The 14,175-nt window shown below is 35.0% G+C and overlaps 2 protein-coding genes across 2 annotated transcripts; both read right to left on the reverse strand.

Annotated features, from left to right (window-relative positions):
* Positions 1-1,174: 1,174 nt before the first annotated feature.
* erh (ERH mRNA splicing and mitosis factor) lies at positions 1,175-2,983 on the reverse strand. The gene is made up of 4 exons (XM_048207024.1): positions 2,829-2,983; positions 2,104-2,191; positions 1,886-2,006; positions 1,175-1,791 (listed from the first exon to the last, which is right to left on the reverse strand). Exons 1-4 carry the CDS (start codon positions 2,829-2,831, stop codon positions 1,689-1,691), a joined length of 315 nt encoding a protein of 104 aa, XP_048062981.1. The 5' UTR covers positions 2,832-2,983; the 3' UTR covers positions 1,175-1,688.
* A 505-nt stretch (positions 2,984-3,488) lies between these two features.
* paplnb (papilin b, proteoglycan-like sulfated glycoprotein) lies at positions 3,489-11,470 on the reverse strand. Its single transcript, XM_048207026.1, has 14 exons — positions 11,371-11,470; positions 11,210-11,263; positions 10,487-10,596; positions 10,339-10,399; positions 10,148-10,250; positions 8,942-9,072; positions 8,771-8,865; positions 6,641-6,842; positions 6,344-6,520; positions 6,113-6,263; positions 4,863-4,943; positions 4,610-4,751; positions 4,288-4,363; positions 3,489-4,175 (listed from the first exon to the last, which is right to left on the reverse strand). Exons 2-14 carry the CDS (start codon positions 11,261-11,263, stop codon positions 3,894-3,896), a joined length of 1,665 nt encoding a protein of 554 aa, XP_048062983.1. The 5' UTR covers positions 11,371-11,470; the 3' UTR covers positions 3,489-3,893.
* Between the last annotated feature and the right edge of the window lie 2,705 nt (positions 11,471-14,175).

Below are 14,175 nucleotides of genomic sequence, written 5' to 3' on the forward strand. Positions count from 1 at the left end.
GTCACTCCAAAAGGTATTGGCAACTAGTGGTCCCAGTCATTACACAATTACTGCTAATGAAGTTTAATGCTTCTTTACAGGACAAAGGTTGTTTCGATTCTTGAGAAATTAAAATTAAGGCAAAAACGTGTTTTTCCACATTGATAGAAAACGTTGCTTTACAGCCACGAAAGAACACGAAAGAAAAGTTTTTGTACAACAGGTAAAGTGTGTGTGTTGGGGGGGGGGGGGGGGGGGGTAGGGGGCTTGCGTATCCCATAGAAGCAAGCTCTTATTTGAACAATTACCCCTGTAGCTGCAAAACAGGACATTCATGCCACAGTACAGTATAGCACAGTGTGATGCTGAGAGTTGAAGAACAGGACGGTCATGCTGCGCTGTACAGTGCTATTCACATTTGTTCCAGAAAATAGCTCCTTTCTGTTAGATTGAAACTTTTTCCCGCATTCCTTAACAAAGGAGCTGTGATCTGGAGGTGATTTTTTGGTAAAATCTTATTTTTAACCTTGGTCAGGGTACAAAATTGTGAAGAATCTATTTAAGTTTTCAAACACAATCAGGTCTCCTAAATAATTTAACAAAGTAAAATCCTGCAAACTGGAGCATATAAATATGACTATAGTCATTAACACTTCAAAATTATCGAGAGCTCTGAAATGCTTAGTATTACTTAATTCTGACAAAATGTGTAAATGTACAATACTTACAAAAGCCAAAAAAAGGCTTTTGAATTTAGTTCAAAGGCAAGTTGTAAATTTCTGCCATGTGTTACACATTATACTGTATCATTCAAAAGTTTGGGGTCAGTAAAATGTTTTTGAAAGACACCTCTTATGCTCACCAGTGCAGCATTTATTTGTTCAAAATGCAGTAAAACAGTACTGTTGTGGTTATATTATGACAATTTAAAATAAAAACTGAATTTTCAGCAGCCATTACTCCAGTCTTTTGTCACACGATCCTTCGGAAATGAGTCTAATACATTGATTTGGTGTTCAAGAAACACTTAATGTTGCAAACAGCTGTGCTCAGTATTTTTCAGGATTCTTTGATCAATGGAAATTTCAAAAAAATAGCATTTGTTTGAAATAGAAATATTTTGTAACATTATAAATATCTTTAACATCACTTTTGATCAATTTAATGTGTCCTTGCTGAAAAAAGCAAAACTTGATTTTGTGAGAAATGTTTTATTATTTTCCAGTGGTGACTACTGGATACATACACAAAACAGAGAAGGCCAACAAAACCTGTAACAGTACTGAGGACAAAATTTGGGATATAAGATGACTCAGAACCATCTCCATAATCTGAAATGTGTAAGTTTTATACTTCACTGAATGGAAAAACAATTAAACCACAATAAAAATAAAAAAAACAAGAAAACACATCATTTGAGAGGGATTGGAAAAAAAAGAAAAAGATCTTGAACACTTTTCCCCCCAATTTTACCCTCTAGTCTGATAAATATCCCAAGTCCCTAACTCCAGTTACAAAAATGCGATTTAAAATGCAAAATATTTTCAATCTATTCTTTGACATACTGACTGAATAGACATGCATTCAACAAAATCTGAACTAAGCGGCATCACTTCACCACTTGGTTCATCTATGTTTTTCTTGTGATGTAGCGTAGTTCTGATACAGTTGGGGACTAGCTTTAGAAATAATTCAGCTCTTTACACTCCTTATTTTCCTGCCTGCTGGGCTTGACGCCTCAGCAGCACGTAGATCTTTTCTTTGATCCAGTCTTTGTTGTAGGGCTGGTAGGTTTGTGTGTCTGCCCTATACCTGTTTAAAATGACCAGAGTTAGAGAAATGGACATGATTGATATGATCTTGTGTGTTGTTTATGCACTGTAATATAAAAAGTTTAATTACTTACACAAGACAGCTGAGGTCAGCAAGATCATCAACAAAGTCGAATAGCTGGCTTATGTCATATGTGATGGAGGGACTGTTGGGATTCATCCTCTTCAGATGCTCTTCATACATTTTACAGACTCCTTTTTGTTGGGGGAGGGGAATAAATATGAATGAAATGTATTAGAATAATTCATGACATTAATTTCTAGTCTATTAAGAACTAAAGAAACATCCTACCTTCCATGCACTCGTTGACAGACTCATAGTCTGCATATGTTCTTCCCTCTGGTCTCTTGGTGGGCTGCACCAGTAGAATGGTGTGAGACTGAACACCAGGAAGAAAAAAAAACAAGCGTAAATAAATTATACATACGTTTACACATTTTAAGATCAAAAATACATAAAAACTGAATTAGAAATGGTGATTAGAAATACTCCAAGTATGTGGAGCCCCCTACTGCTAGTAATTTTCTAGTGCTATTTGACATCTGACAGAGAAATTAATACATCATATTTATATTAAATGGATGATATCTTAATATGATGTTCTCGTTTGGCATATGAAATAAGTAAAATTAAATATAACTCGTTTAAATGTTCACACGGAATCTCTGGAATAAGACCCTGAAAACATCAGCTGTTGGACTCCAACCCTCCCCCAAAACAAAACAGTCTAGATGCTTCTAACAAACACAGATTTTACTACGGGTGAACTTTAAAAATGAGTTTGCTTAAGGTCATAGCTTAACTTTATAATAAGAGAATTTAAAAAAAATATTCAAGAAGACTTCTCTAATCGTTAATTTCCTGAATATTCGACGTTGTCTTGCTACACTGCTGCTAGCTGCCCGCGTTCATTTTGAACGTGCCAATGCAGACGATAAAACACGGTTTTCTAACAACACAAACGACAATAGTAACGTTACACAACATAATATAAAATATAGCACTGAAATACGTACCATATCTGCTCCCGGTATCTAAAAGTCACGATGAATGATGTGCTAACCGCTGACGGCTATTCACTGAGAGTAGCAACAGAAAGAGCATAAATGTGCAAACGAACATTCACTTCCGGTAGTGGCGATGACGAGTTAGCTTTTCAAAATAAAAGCGTGTACACAAGACGAAAGTGTATTTTTTTTTTTTTTATGAATTTATTTTTACTCAAAAATGTGTTCTAAGTGTTCTAAACACTGTTAAAATTCTATAGTTGTGAGGGTTTGGAATTACATAGTAATAACCAGCAAATAATGGCTAAACTCCTATCTTTTGGTCCCTTAGAAGCTATATTTTTTTTTTTTTTTTTGCAACAATATCATACCGTTTTGTGTTAGATGTAATATACTGTGCATCCTTTTTATGCTTGTGCTTTTGCTCAGTTTATTATTATTATTTTGCATGTGTATACCATCATTATAATAATTTTCGTCATTCTGTCCAGGAACTACAGATGAAAAATAGCCTGTAGTCTAACTCTAGCACATTTACTGTAATGTTTATTAATGTGCTCTGTCCCTGTTAAATAAATCTGCATGCAAGATCGTCTCACATTCTGTAGGCAACAAAAGCTTTATTCAGGTAAATTCTTGGGTGGAATCATAAAGAGTCAGTGTTCTTGGTTTGTGTTAACACTTTAATAGCTTAGCAAGAGAATACAATTGAAGAACAAAGTATATGGATATAGTAACAGAAAGAAAAAGGAAAAATTATTTTGTTTACACCAAATTTATTTTCATGAAATTAATGAAACTGGATGTGTAAAAAATTACTTGTTTTGATGCTGTCATGTTTGACAAATACTGTTAAGTGAATCTGTTTGTCTGAACCCTACAATAAAAAGCTTGGGTGCACTCAATATTTTTTATCACAAATTAATGCCAATATATGTCAGTATAAACCCAAGATACATTTCATATCAGCAAGCGCAAAATTACTTTGTGCACCTTTGAATAAATTGTTGTTTTGTCTGCATGTATGTGAGATTTGTTTGTTGTGGGATTGCAATGACCCTTCTTTTAAACCCTTTATGCACGGGATCTCATTCTATAACCTCTGACCCCATTGATCCCTCTCCTGGATGTTGGTTCTCTTGGGGCAAGGCCTCTGGCAGAAGCCTTACATGTCTGCTCACATTCCTCCTTGGAGACAAAGTTATTGCCATTTCCTTGGCAACCACCATACCAGAAATGCGAACAAGAGCCAGAGGAATGATCAAAGTAGAAACGAGCTGTCCATTCATAACAGGACCCAACATCCCGTGCCAAAGAGCACACACTAGCAGAGGGTTGACGGACTGGACTGTAGTCCTAAAAACAAAAGCGATAATGTGATTGAAAGAGAGTTCATACAATTAAATTACATTATATGAAGATAGATGAAGCATAAAGGAATATTGAGTGATGCTTAAATGAGCTATACCCTATAGGGGGAATCAGGACAACCTGCTCTTCCAAAACCATGAGCAGCAGTTACTCCATCCAGGCAGCAGCCATATCTATTATCACACAACATAATGGTATAATATGATATAAAAGGTCAGTTCATAGGTTTTAAATTCTTCTAAATATTATATTACATATATATAAATCTATATATACATTATAGCGATCTTATTAGAACAAGATTTATAAAGTATTACTATTTTTTAAATAATAGTACTACTATAAAATATCAGTGAAAGTGTATCCATGTATGTGGGCAGATTATTTGACTATTTAGTATTTATGTATTAAATATGTACCTGGACCTATTACAGTCATCATGAGCACAGCCTTCTCCACGAGGTCCAGAGGCAGCAGTGTGGCCATCAGGACAGCAGCCGTAATATGACTGGGCACAATGCGGACCAGTCACTGAGGGGTATGGATCACTTGGCCTGTGAACTGTAGAGCAAGAAACATTACATACACAATACAAAATAAGCACATGAGTAATGGATACATGCATTTAAAACTGCTTTCAAATCATCCACATATTTGTGACAGCTTTTTAACCTGAGGCTGCATCATGGGTATGAGGCACAAATCCACGCAAGGAGCTCTCGTAACCACTAGGGTCCTGAACGCTGGGCACCACTAAACCAAAGCAACACAAGTACAGGATGAGTGCCTCATAGTGTCATTTTTAATGACACAGACTGGCAAATATGGTGATTCCCTTCTAGGGAACCCTTCCTAAAATTTAAAAGAGAGCAATATATTGTCATGTATGAAAATCCATTAATCAGCAAAATGTATAAATATGTGTAACATATTATCTGGAGAATATTTAGGTTTATTAAACGGACACTATTTTATTCTACCTATCATTAGCTACTTTTATTCAAAAAGAATGCATTTTACAATAATTTTACAGTTTATAATCATTTTAAATTTCACAGTGATTTTACAATAATTATATCAAATTCTGTAACATTTAACTTATTTATTTATTATATATTATTATTGATTTTATTTATGTAATTATTATTATTATCTTACTTATTTTTATATATTACTTTTGCTGTACATTGTCACCTTGCTTGTTTGTTTTTAATAACAAAGAAAAGTTCTATTTTTGGCAAATGTAAAGGCCCTTTCACAAGACTCAGGCTGAAGGAAATGCAAATTCACACCTGTACAGTAGAGGGCGCAGCATGTGATGTTTAGTAAGTCATTTTTGCTTATTGGTATAATTGAATTGGACCAGAAGCAAAGACATTGGCTAATAAAGTGAGATTAAATACATAAAGTATATTTGTATTATTTAACATTTAACTAATTACTGCAGGATTGCATAATATTCTGAGCTTGCATTTCACTTATTATTCATTTTGAGGAATACTGAATCTGTTTTTGTGCAAGTGAGATGAGTAAACGTTCACATTTTGTCTAGAACTAGTAACATCATGTTCACACAGTGCGCACAACACCTCTGCACGTACTCCCGATTTCTCTCAACATGGGGACTTTTAAAGTAATGCATTACTTTATTCGTTACTTGAAAAAAGTAATCTGATTACTTCAGCATATTAAAGTGATTTCTGAAGGATCAGAACTGAAGACTGGAGTAAAGGCTGCTGAAAATTCAGCTTTGCCATCACAGGAACAAATTACATGTTCAAATATAGTAAAGTATAAACAGTTATTTTAAATTGTAATAATGTTTTAATGTATTTTGATAAAATAAAGGTAGCCTTGTTGAGCATAACAAACTTCTTTCAAAAACTTGTGCATACACAGTCAATGACCATGTATAAACTCACTTTGTGCACCAGGGCAGGGCTGTGTGTTGCAGTTCTCCACAGCATGAGGTTTCCTGAAAGAAGCACATCTATCATCTGCATATTGATTTTGATCCAAATCCATGCATACCACTCTGCGCTCACGAGTACCAGTTCCACAGCTACGAGTGCACTGAAAGAGACAGAGAGAGGAAAATACTTAAAACTGATTGGCTTTCTCCTTCGTTTTCTTCCTCTCCTTCCTTTTCTCACCAAGCTGAAGTCATTAGTGTAGTATCTAAAAACTTGGTGGCAAGCTGGTCTCTGACAGGATCTGATCTCATGTGGACGTGTGAGACCCCTGCAATGGTGCTCAGGGACACGCTCTCCTCTGCCACCGATGCACAACACCTCCCGCGTCTGCTGTCCCTCGCCACACGTCACTGAACACTGGAAGAAATAACAGAATAGCACTACAATCAATAAATTATAAATAAAAGAGCAACACTTGCAAAAAAATCTACTGAGTATGTGTGCATATATATAAATATTAATGGAATAATTACATACATCACCAAAAGGACCGACAGTGTACTCGACACAGGGGTGCTGGTTGCAGGCCACCTGGGAAGTTGGTTTTCTGAGGCCTTGTGCAATGCAGTGAGATTCATCTACCATTGCTGATGTTCTCTCATTAATACAGTACACACTACGGGTCTGCACGCCCCCACCACAGTGAAGAGAACACTCTGAATAGGTGCTGTATGTGTACCTACAAACACAATATATAAAGATAGTGACTATAAAGATAGTCACTTGATTCGAGGACTAGAAATAATATAATTAGTGCTGTCAAAATTAGCGCATTAACGCATGCGGTAATTTTTTTCAGTTTAATTGCATTAAAAATATTTAACCAATTAACGCAGCATCTGTTTTTTCCGTCATAATTTGACTAGCGTTACATTATATGTAGCGGCAGCTCTTAATGTTACAGTAGGATAATAAACCAGTTGCTGTGATGTCTGTGACAGTCTGTCATTATGTTAATCAAAGAACAAAGGTAACAGAAAACTGTAGCTTTAATAATGATTATCATTTATCCTTTTTTGCAGTTAAGACTGTAAAGTGTTTGATAACTTTATTGAATTTCTGTATATTTCCTACCTGTTAGACAGGAAGGCCACAGGTAAATTTGACATTTATTTTAATGAGTTTATGTCAAGATGTTTTAAGTTAACTTATAATTTATTATAACTTAAAGGTGCCATAGAATTTAAAATTGAATTTACCTTGGCACAGTTGAATAACAAGAGTTCAGTATATGGAAATGGCATACAGTGAGTCTCAAACACCATTGTTTCCTCCTTCTTATGTAAATCTCATTTGTTTAAAAGACCTCCGAAAAACAGGCGAATCTCAAAATAACACTGACTGTTACGTAACAGTCGGGATCATTAATAAGTACGCCCCCAATATTTGCATATGCCAGCCCATGTTCAAGGCATTACACAAGGGCAGCCAGTATTAACGTCTGGATCTGTGCACAGCTGAATCATCAGACTAGGTAAGCAAGCAAGGACAATAGCGAAAAATGGCAGATGGAGCAATAATAACTGACATAATCCATGATATTTTTAGTGATATTTGTAAATTGTCTTTCTAAATTAGCATGTTGCTAATGTACTGTTAAATGTGGTTAAAGTTACCATCGTTTCTTACTGTATTCACGGAGACAAGAGTCGTCGCTATTTTCATTTTTAAACACTTGCAGTCTGTATAATGCATAAACACAACTTCATTCTTTATAAATCTCTCCAACAGTGTGTAATGTTAGCTTTAGCCACGGAGCACTATCAAACTCATTCAGAATCAAATGTAAACATCCAGATAAATACTATACTCACATGATCCGAAGCATGCATGCAGCATTCATGACGAACATTTTGTAAAGATCCATTTTGAGGGTTATATTAGCTGTGTGAACTTTGTTTATGCACTGTTTTATAGTCGAGAGCTCGGGGGGCAAGAAGCACGAGGATTTAAAGGGGCCGCAGCCTGAATCGGCGCATATTTAATGATGCCCCAAAATAGGCAGTTAAAAAAATTAATAAAAAAAAATCTATGGGGTATTTTGAGCTGAAACTTCACAGACACATTCAGGGGACACCTTAGACTTATATTGCATCTTTTGAAAAAACGTTCTAGGGCACCTTTAAATTAAAAGGTTTTTTTTAAAGATTAAAAATGGATAGCTTTTAGTTATACTGTAATGTTGAATGTCTATAATTAATTTTTAAAAAATCAATGTCATAGAGACATCAGTAAAACTGGCCTTCATTCATAAAAAGATGCCATTAAACAAATATTTCAAATATACTGTCTTTAAGTTGTTTCTACATTAATTTGGAAAGTAACTGTGAAATTATTACAATATAAAAATAATAAAAACTGATTGACAGCACTAAATATAATATAAAGAGACAAAAACAAGCAAACAAAAAACAAGAGGAAATTATAAAACAAGTATATATCCAAATGTGCAAGCATACAGGGGTTGGACAATGAAAGTAAATATATATAGGCATGAAACCTCCAACACTATATTGGCCAGTTTCAGTTTCATTGTCCAACCCCTGTATACATTTCATTATAGATGCATAGACATATCACACATACACAAAAACATACATAAATTACCTGTAGGTGTCCAGAAGAGCAGCAGCAGGTCGATGTCCAGAAGTGACAGGAAGAGAGTGATCCTCAAATGCCACAATCTCCCCATGGCTCACCGCCTTTCAGCAGAGATAAAGGGTGTTAGAATGAAATGTTTGTGTGTGTGGTTTTGTGCTATAGTCAGTGTACACTTACTCTGCAGACACCCTCCACACAGACGTCTCTGTGACCCACGTAGCACGGTGTGCCGTCCACCACAGTGGGTCTGTGACGGTAGTAGAAGTTCTCTCCTCTGGGCACACACACCAGCTCACATGGGTTTGACGCTGGACCAAAACACAACAGGTCATGTGATAAAGAGCCTCATCTTATTACACCTGCACTGAACTTCTCGAGGTAGGTTTTTGACGATAACAAGATATGAAAGCATCCAGACCTTTCTGACTAAATCTACTTGAGACTTAAAGGGTTATTTCACCCAAAAATGAAATTTCTGTCATTAATTACTCACCATCATGTTGTTCCACACACGTAAAACCTTCGTTCATCTTCAGAACACAAATTAAGATATTTTTGATGAAATCTGAGAGTTTTTTTATCCCCGATAGAAAGCAATGTAATTACCACATTCAAGGTCCAGAAAAGTAGTAAAGACATTGTTAAAATAGTCAATAATATAAGTCGTTATTTTAAAAAAAAAAAAATTTTGCACACAAAATGTATTCTCGTCGCTTCATAACATTAAGGTTGAACCACTGTAGTCATATTGACTATTTTAACGATGTCTTTACTACTTTTCTGGACCTTGAATGTGGTAATTACGTTGCTTTCTATGGGGGATAAAAAACCTCAGATTTCATCAAAATATCTTAATTTATGTTCCGAAGATGAACAAAGCTCTTATGGATTTGAAAAGCCATGAGGATGTGTAATTAATGACAGAAATTTCATTTTTGGGTAAACTAACCCTTTAATTTGTGTACAAAAGTCTTTCACTCATTGTCACGTAACAAATTAAAGCTCCAATTTATATTTATGTGAAAATAATATTTTAGACAACAAATCATTTTCTTAGTATTTAGTATTTTTTGGCTTGTTTCTAAACATCTAAAACCTTAAAAACAGATAATTTTATAGAAGACAAATTGCATTATTTAATAACATTTTTACTTTTTTCTAGTTTTAAGTGTAAAATAAAACCAAATTTATTGAGGCTTATGCAAAAAATCGTAGATGAGAAACTGTAGTGTGGAAAACAATTATACATTTATTTATTTATAACACTTTATTTAACTCAGCCACCTACCTTAAAAACATAAACCTTCTAACATCCTTGTATAAAAAACTGTATAATCAATAGAATGAAATGTTATTTAGTAAAAGCTTTGTGTCATTTTCTACCTCCATAATATGGCTGCCATGTGTAACGTTTTCCCTGGAACTCCATTCGGTCAAAATGAGAACACTGTTCTTCACGAAAATCTCGAGCTCCTACAGGGCATTCCTTTACAGAAGACAAAAGATTTAGCACTCTAAAACACTTACATTAAAACATAGTGCGTGTGCATTTGATTGTGTGTGAATTTGTTTACCTGTGTGTTACAGAGTTTGTAGGACTTGGATGGTCCCACACAGTTGTGTCCACCATCCGTCCTTTATATTAAAGGATAGAAGATGAGTTATGAAGTCTATAAAGAAAAGGGTTTCAATTATACTACACACACATACATGCTCACCCACCTCATGGTGTTGCACACTCTGGTTCTCACAGCTACTCCGGAGCCACATGTGCGGCTGCAGGCTCCATATGGACCATACTCGCCCCAGTAATCATCAGACGGCTGCCTCACCTACAGCAAACACACACTCTCTATCATGGTGGGGACAAATTCCCATCTGACATAAAACCATTTTCTATTAATCCCTTAAACATTATTGGTGAAAAGTATATAAATTTAGTAGATCTGATGCTCTCCTCTGACATCCCAGCCAACAGGAAACATTCCCACAACTTTCATTAATGTTTTGTAAAGGTTATGTTAGTGTTAAGAGAAAACGTTCTTTAAATAACATTTATAGAATGTTCTTACAACATTATTAATATTTTATATGCATTCTCATGTTGTTAAGAGAAACGTTCTTGAAATGTCTTTATGATGTTGTTTTTACTTAAATGTTGTGAGAACAACATTTTCAGAAGTTAATCTTCTTGGAATATTACAAATAAACATTCAAATAATGATATATATATTCAGTAAAAGAAGGTTAGAAGACATTTTAATCAGTTCTAATTTTAATTAGTTCTACTCACGACACAAAAACTGGACATTTTAACATTTTAAAAACATTGCAAATCCCTGTTCCCACAACGTTTTTAGAACATACATGGGGAATCATTTACTTAAGAGCTAAAATCTTACTAATTTGAGCACATGTGTTTCATGTTAATGTTGTTTTACCCACACAGAAAACTGCAGAGATCAAGCACAAGATCCCGAGAAGAAAGTGGAGCATCATCTTCAACATACACACACAAAAGAAAAAAGAATTTTTAAGGCATTTTTACATTTTGTTGACCACAAATTCACAAAACATTGAAATATCTATAATGATTAGTCTCTTACCTTTTCACTGTCTTCCAAGTTCACCCAGTCACAGCGAGACAGTTGTGACACTGATGTCCATTCACTCAGGACTGAATATCTCTTCCTTTGTGCACACGTACACAAACATACCAATACACACTACTCATATCGGGTTACAATTAACCCCTCTTGGGAGACAATATCATGCCTGACTGCACAAATCTGATTTAGTCTGAGATCTTGATCACTTCATCATACATAATTGTTTAGTAAAAATGAAAAACAGTTTGAGTTCTACACAATCTGTTTATTTAGACCAGTTACGATCATCATTTTATAATTTTGCAGTGCTTTACAAGAAAGGTCAGAGGTCAAGTGTACATAGGGTTTTAGCTTTACAGAAAGATACATGTCTACTAATGGGGCCAGAGACTCAAAATATTATTTAGAAAGCAAGAAACAGCATAATTATGAAAGCATAATTGTGTAATGTGTGACAGATCTCACTGTGAAGCTTTTTTTTAATGTTCTAACCAAAGATGTTCCTCTTAGTGCCACTAAACATATAGTATTAAATCATAGGGGTGGAAGCGCTCTGTGACACTCAATCCTCTAAGGTGCTATTTTAGTCCTTTTCACTTTTCAGCAACCAAAATGACAGACGGTGGTTGTCATTGTGAAGGAGAATGTAGATTCACTGTGCCAACTTTACCTACACGATGCTTCACTTCCACTCCGGTAAATAAGATCCAGAGACCACGTATGCTACTCATGTAGAAAAAAAAAATGCTTGAATCAACAAGCTGCATTGCTTATAGGGACTATAACATTTCAGGAAGGAGATCTGTCATTTTTTAATTTTTATGAATGTATTTTTTTCTTGTATCTCAATCTTAATATGCAGAGACAACTAAGTAAGCTATGTTGGTTACCCTGAAAACTGTAAAAAATAAAAATAAAAAATAAAAAAATGTGGCTCCAGTCACTGCATGTCTACAGTTCCATCAGAGCTGTCGGTTGAGCTTCTCAGCCTGCCTTTCTTTGGCATCCAAAGCGTATTTGGTGTCCTGGAGGTCCTCGATGGTCTCCAAGGCCTCCTGCAGCTCCTTGTCAAGGGCGTTGTATTTCTCAGTCAGTATTCTGTTCTCCAAGCGGAGCTCCGTGATGTGGCGACTCAGCTCCAGGTTGTAATGGCCACAGTGCTCACGGAGCTGCTCCACCTCTCTCAGCAGGACCTCCATACTCCTCATCAGAGACTCCAACTTCTGCTGTTGTGTCATACTGTTGTGTTGCTTTTTGTGCTTCAGTCCTGTATAATATTCGTAAAACAAATGAGAGGAAAACGGACAGAGAAACACGGACAAACACCGACTGCAATCCCCTCTTGCGTCTCCCTGACTAATTTGTTAAATCCAGTTTGTTTAATCCCCTCCTTGTTTAAGCTCTTTCTCTTACTCCCTGCTACTCTCTTGTTTTTTCTTGTTTTTTCTTATATATATATATATATATATATATATATATATCTTCACTGGACATCAAGTGGTGATCCAACGCTAGTGTCATTGTTGTTAACTACAACTTAAACTCATTTTTTATTAAGTGAAATAAAGCTGAAATAAAATAAAATATAAATATTAGATGAAAAACTTTAAAAACATAAATGAAAATTGCTTATTTTCTTACTGCTAACTAAAATCAGTCAACTGTTACTGTTAACTAAAAAGCAGTTGAAGTTGTAGTACTAAAATAAGCTAAAAATATAACTAAAAATCAATTAAAGCTAAATAGAAATTACTAGTAAAACAGTAAAAATGAACAAATGAACAATCCTAATCTAAAATGAAAATAAAAGCTAAATTATTATTAGCTAATTCAAAATATTAATAAATAATAGAATATAAATAATACTAAAATAGCACTGTCCAATACAAAAATTTCCTTAAAAATCAAACACTGATATTAATATTACAACTGCCGAACAGTATCCAAAATGACATGGCTGAATAGAAATAAAATGCATTTTATTGTTTGCATTCAGATTCCTGCTGTCATGGACCTTTGACCCATTATTGGGTTGTGAGAAATAAAGGACATTCTGCTATTTTTTTAGTTGGCAATCCCCTTTCTAAGACTTTATTGATGCGAAACACATCCCTGCGAAAAACATGCATGGATGCACACAAATAAATGCACATTATACTGAAACTAGAGAGAGATGAACTTTGGTCTATGTGCATCATTGAGTTGAATGATGTCTGCTCATAATGATCAGTCAAGCAAAGGTAAAAGTGATCTGTGCTAAATGTTAAGCCATCAAAACTCACTTTAGCTCTAAACGATGTATCAGTCTATGGTCCTCTCAAAATAGACGCCATACTAAAAAGAGCCCCAGTGCATAGATCTATTCTGATATAAGAAATTTCTATTGTAATGAATGTGCAAAAGGCTCAATTGGAGAGTGAGAATATTGTAGAGTGTAGCTATAAAAAGAGGAGTCACATTAGATTAAGCCTGATGCCTAGTCTTTTAATCTGATGGCATAGTCAGGTGCACAAATAAAGCTAGACACCAGTTAGTCCAGCCATGTCAAAAGATATCAGGGATCAGAGATTGTGGGGAGGGAAAAGGAGACAGAGAGAGAAAGCCATAAAGACAGCTTTCCTAAATTATCGCCACATTCAACTTGTTACACAAACATCACAGCTGCTAAAAAAGAGCTGTTGCTGCTAAGAGGTTGCTGACATGTAGCACTTTTTCATGAGTTATGACCCTGCAATTCTTTCTGTTTGTTCTTGTTTCCCCATATGGCGCAAAAAAAAAAAAAAAAAAAAAAAAAAAAAAAAA

This window comes from Megalobrama amblycephala, linkage group LG11 (assembly GCF_018812025.1).
Source record: "Megalobrama amblycephala isolate DHTTF-2021 linkage group LG11, ASM1881202v1, whole genome shotgun sequence".
Taxonomy (NCBI): Eukaryota; Metazoa; Chordata; class Actinopteri; order Cypriniformes; family Xenocyprididae; genus Megalobrama; species Megalobrama amblycephala.

What these genes read in the sequence shown, in the direction of transcription:
- erh (XM_048207024.1), bottom strand. An exon ending in TGTCAACGAGTGCATGGAAG is followed by an intron (nt 2,007 to 2,103) that starts GTAGGATGTTTC and finishes CCCAACAAAAAG; the next exon opens with GAGTCTGTAAAATGTATGAA. An exon ending in GCTGACCTCAGCTGTCTTGT is followed by an intron (nt 1,792 to 1,885) that starts GTAAGTAATTAA and finishes CATTTTAAACAG; the next exon opens with GTATAGGGCAGACACACAAA.
- paplnb (XM_048207026.1), bottom strand. Translation starts at nt 11,263, where the DNA reads ATGATGCTCCACTTTCTTCTCGGGATCTTGTGCTTGATCTCTGCAGTT. An exon ending in CTGTCGGTCCTTTTGGTGAT is followed by an intron (nt 6,521 to 6,640) that starts GTATGTAATTAT and finishes TATTTCTTCCAG; the next exon opens with TGTTCAGTGACGTGTGGCGA. An exon ending in GCCCTGCCCTGGTGCACAAA is followed by an intron (nt 4,944 to 6,112) that starts GTGAGTTTATAC and finishes GCTTTGGTTTAG; the next exon opens with TGGTGCCCAGCGTTCAGGAC.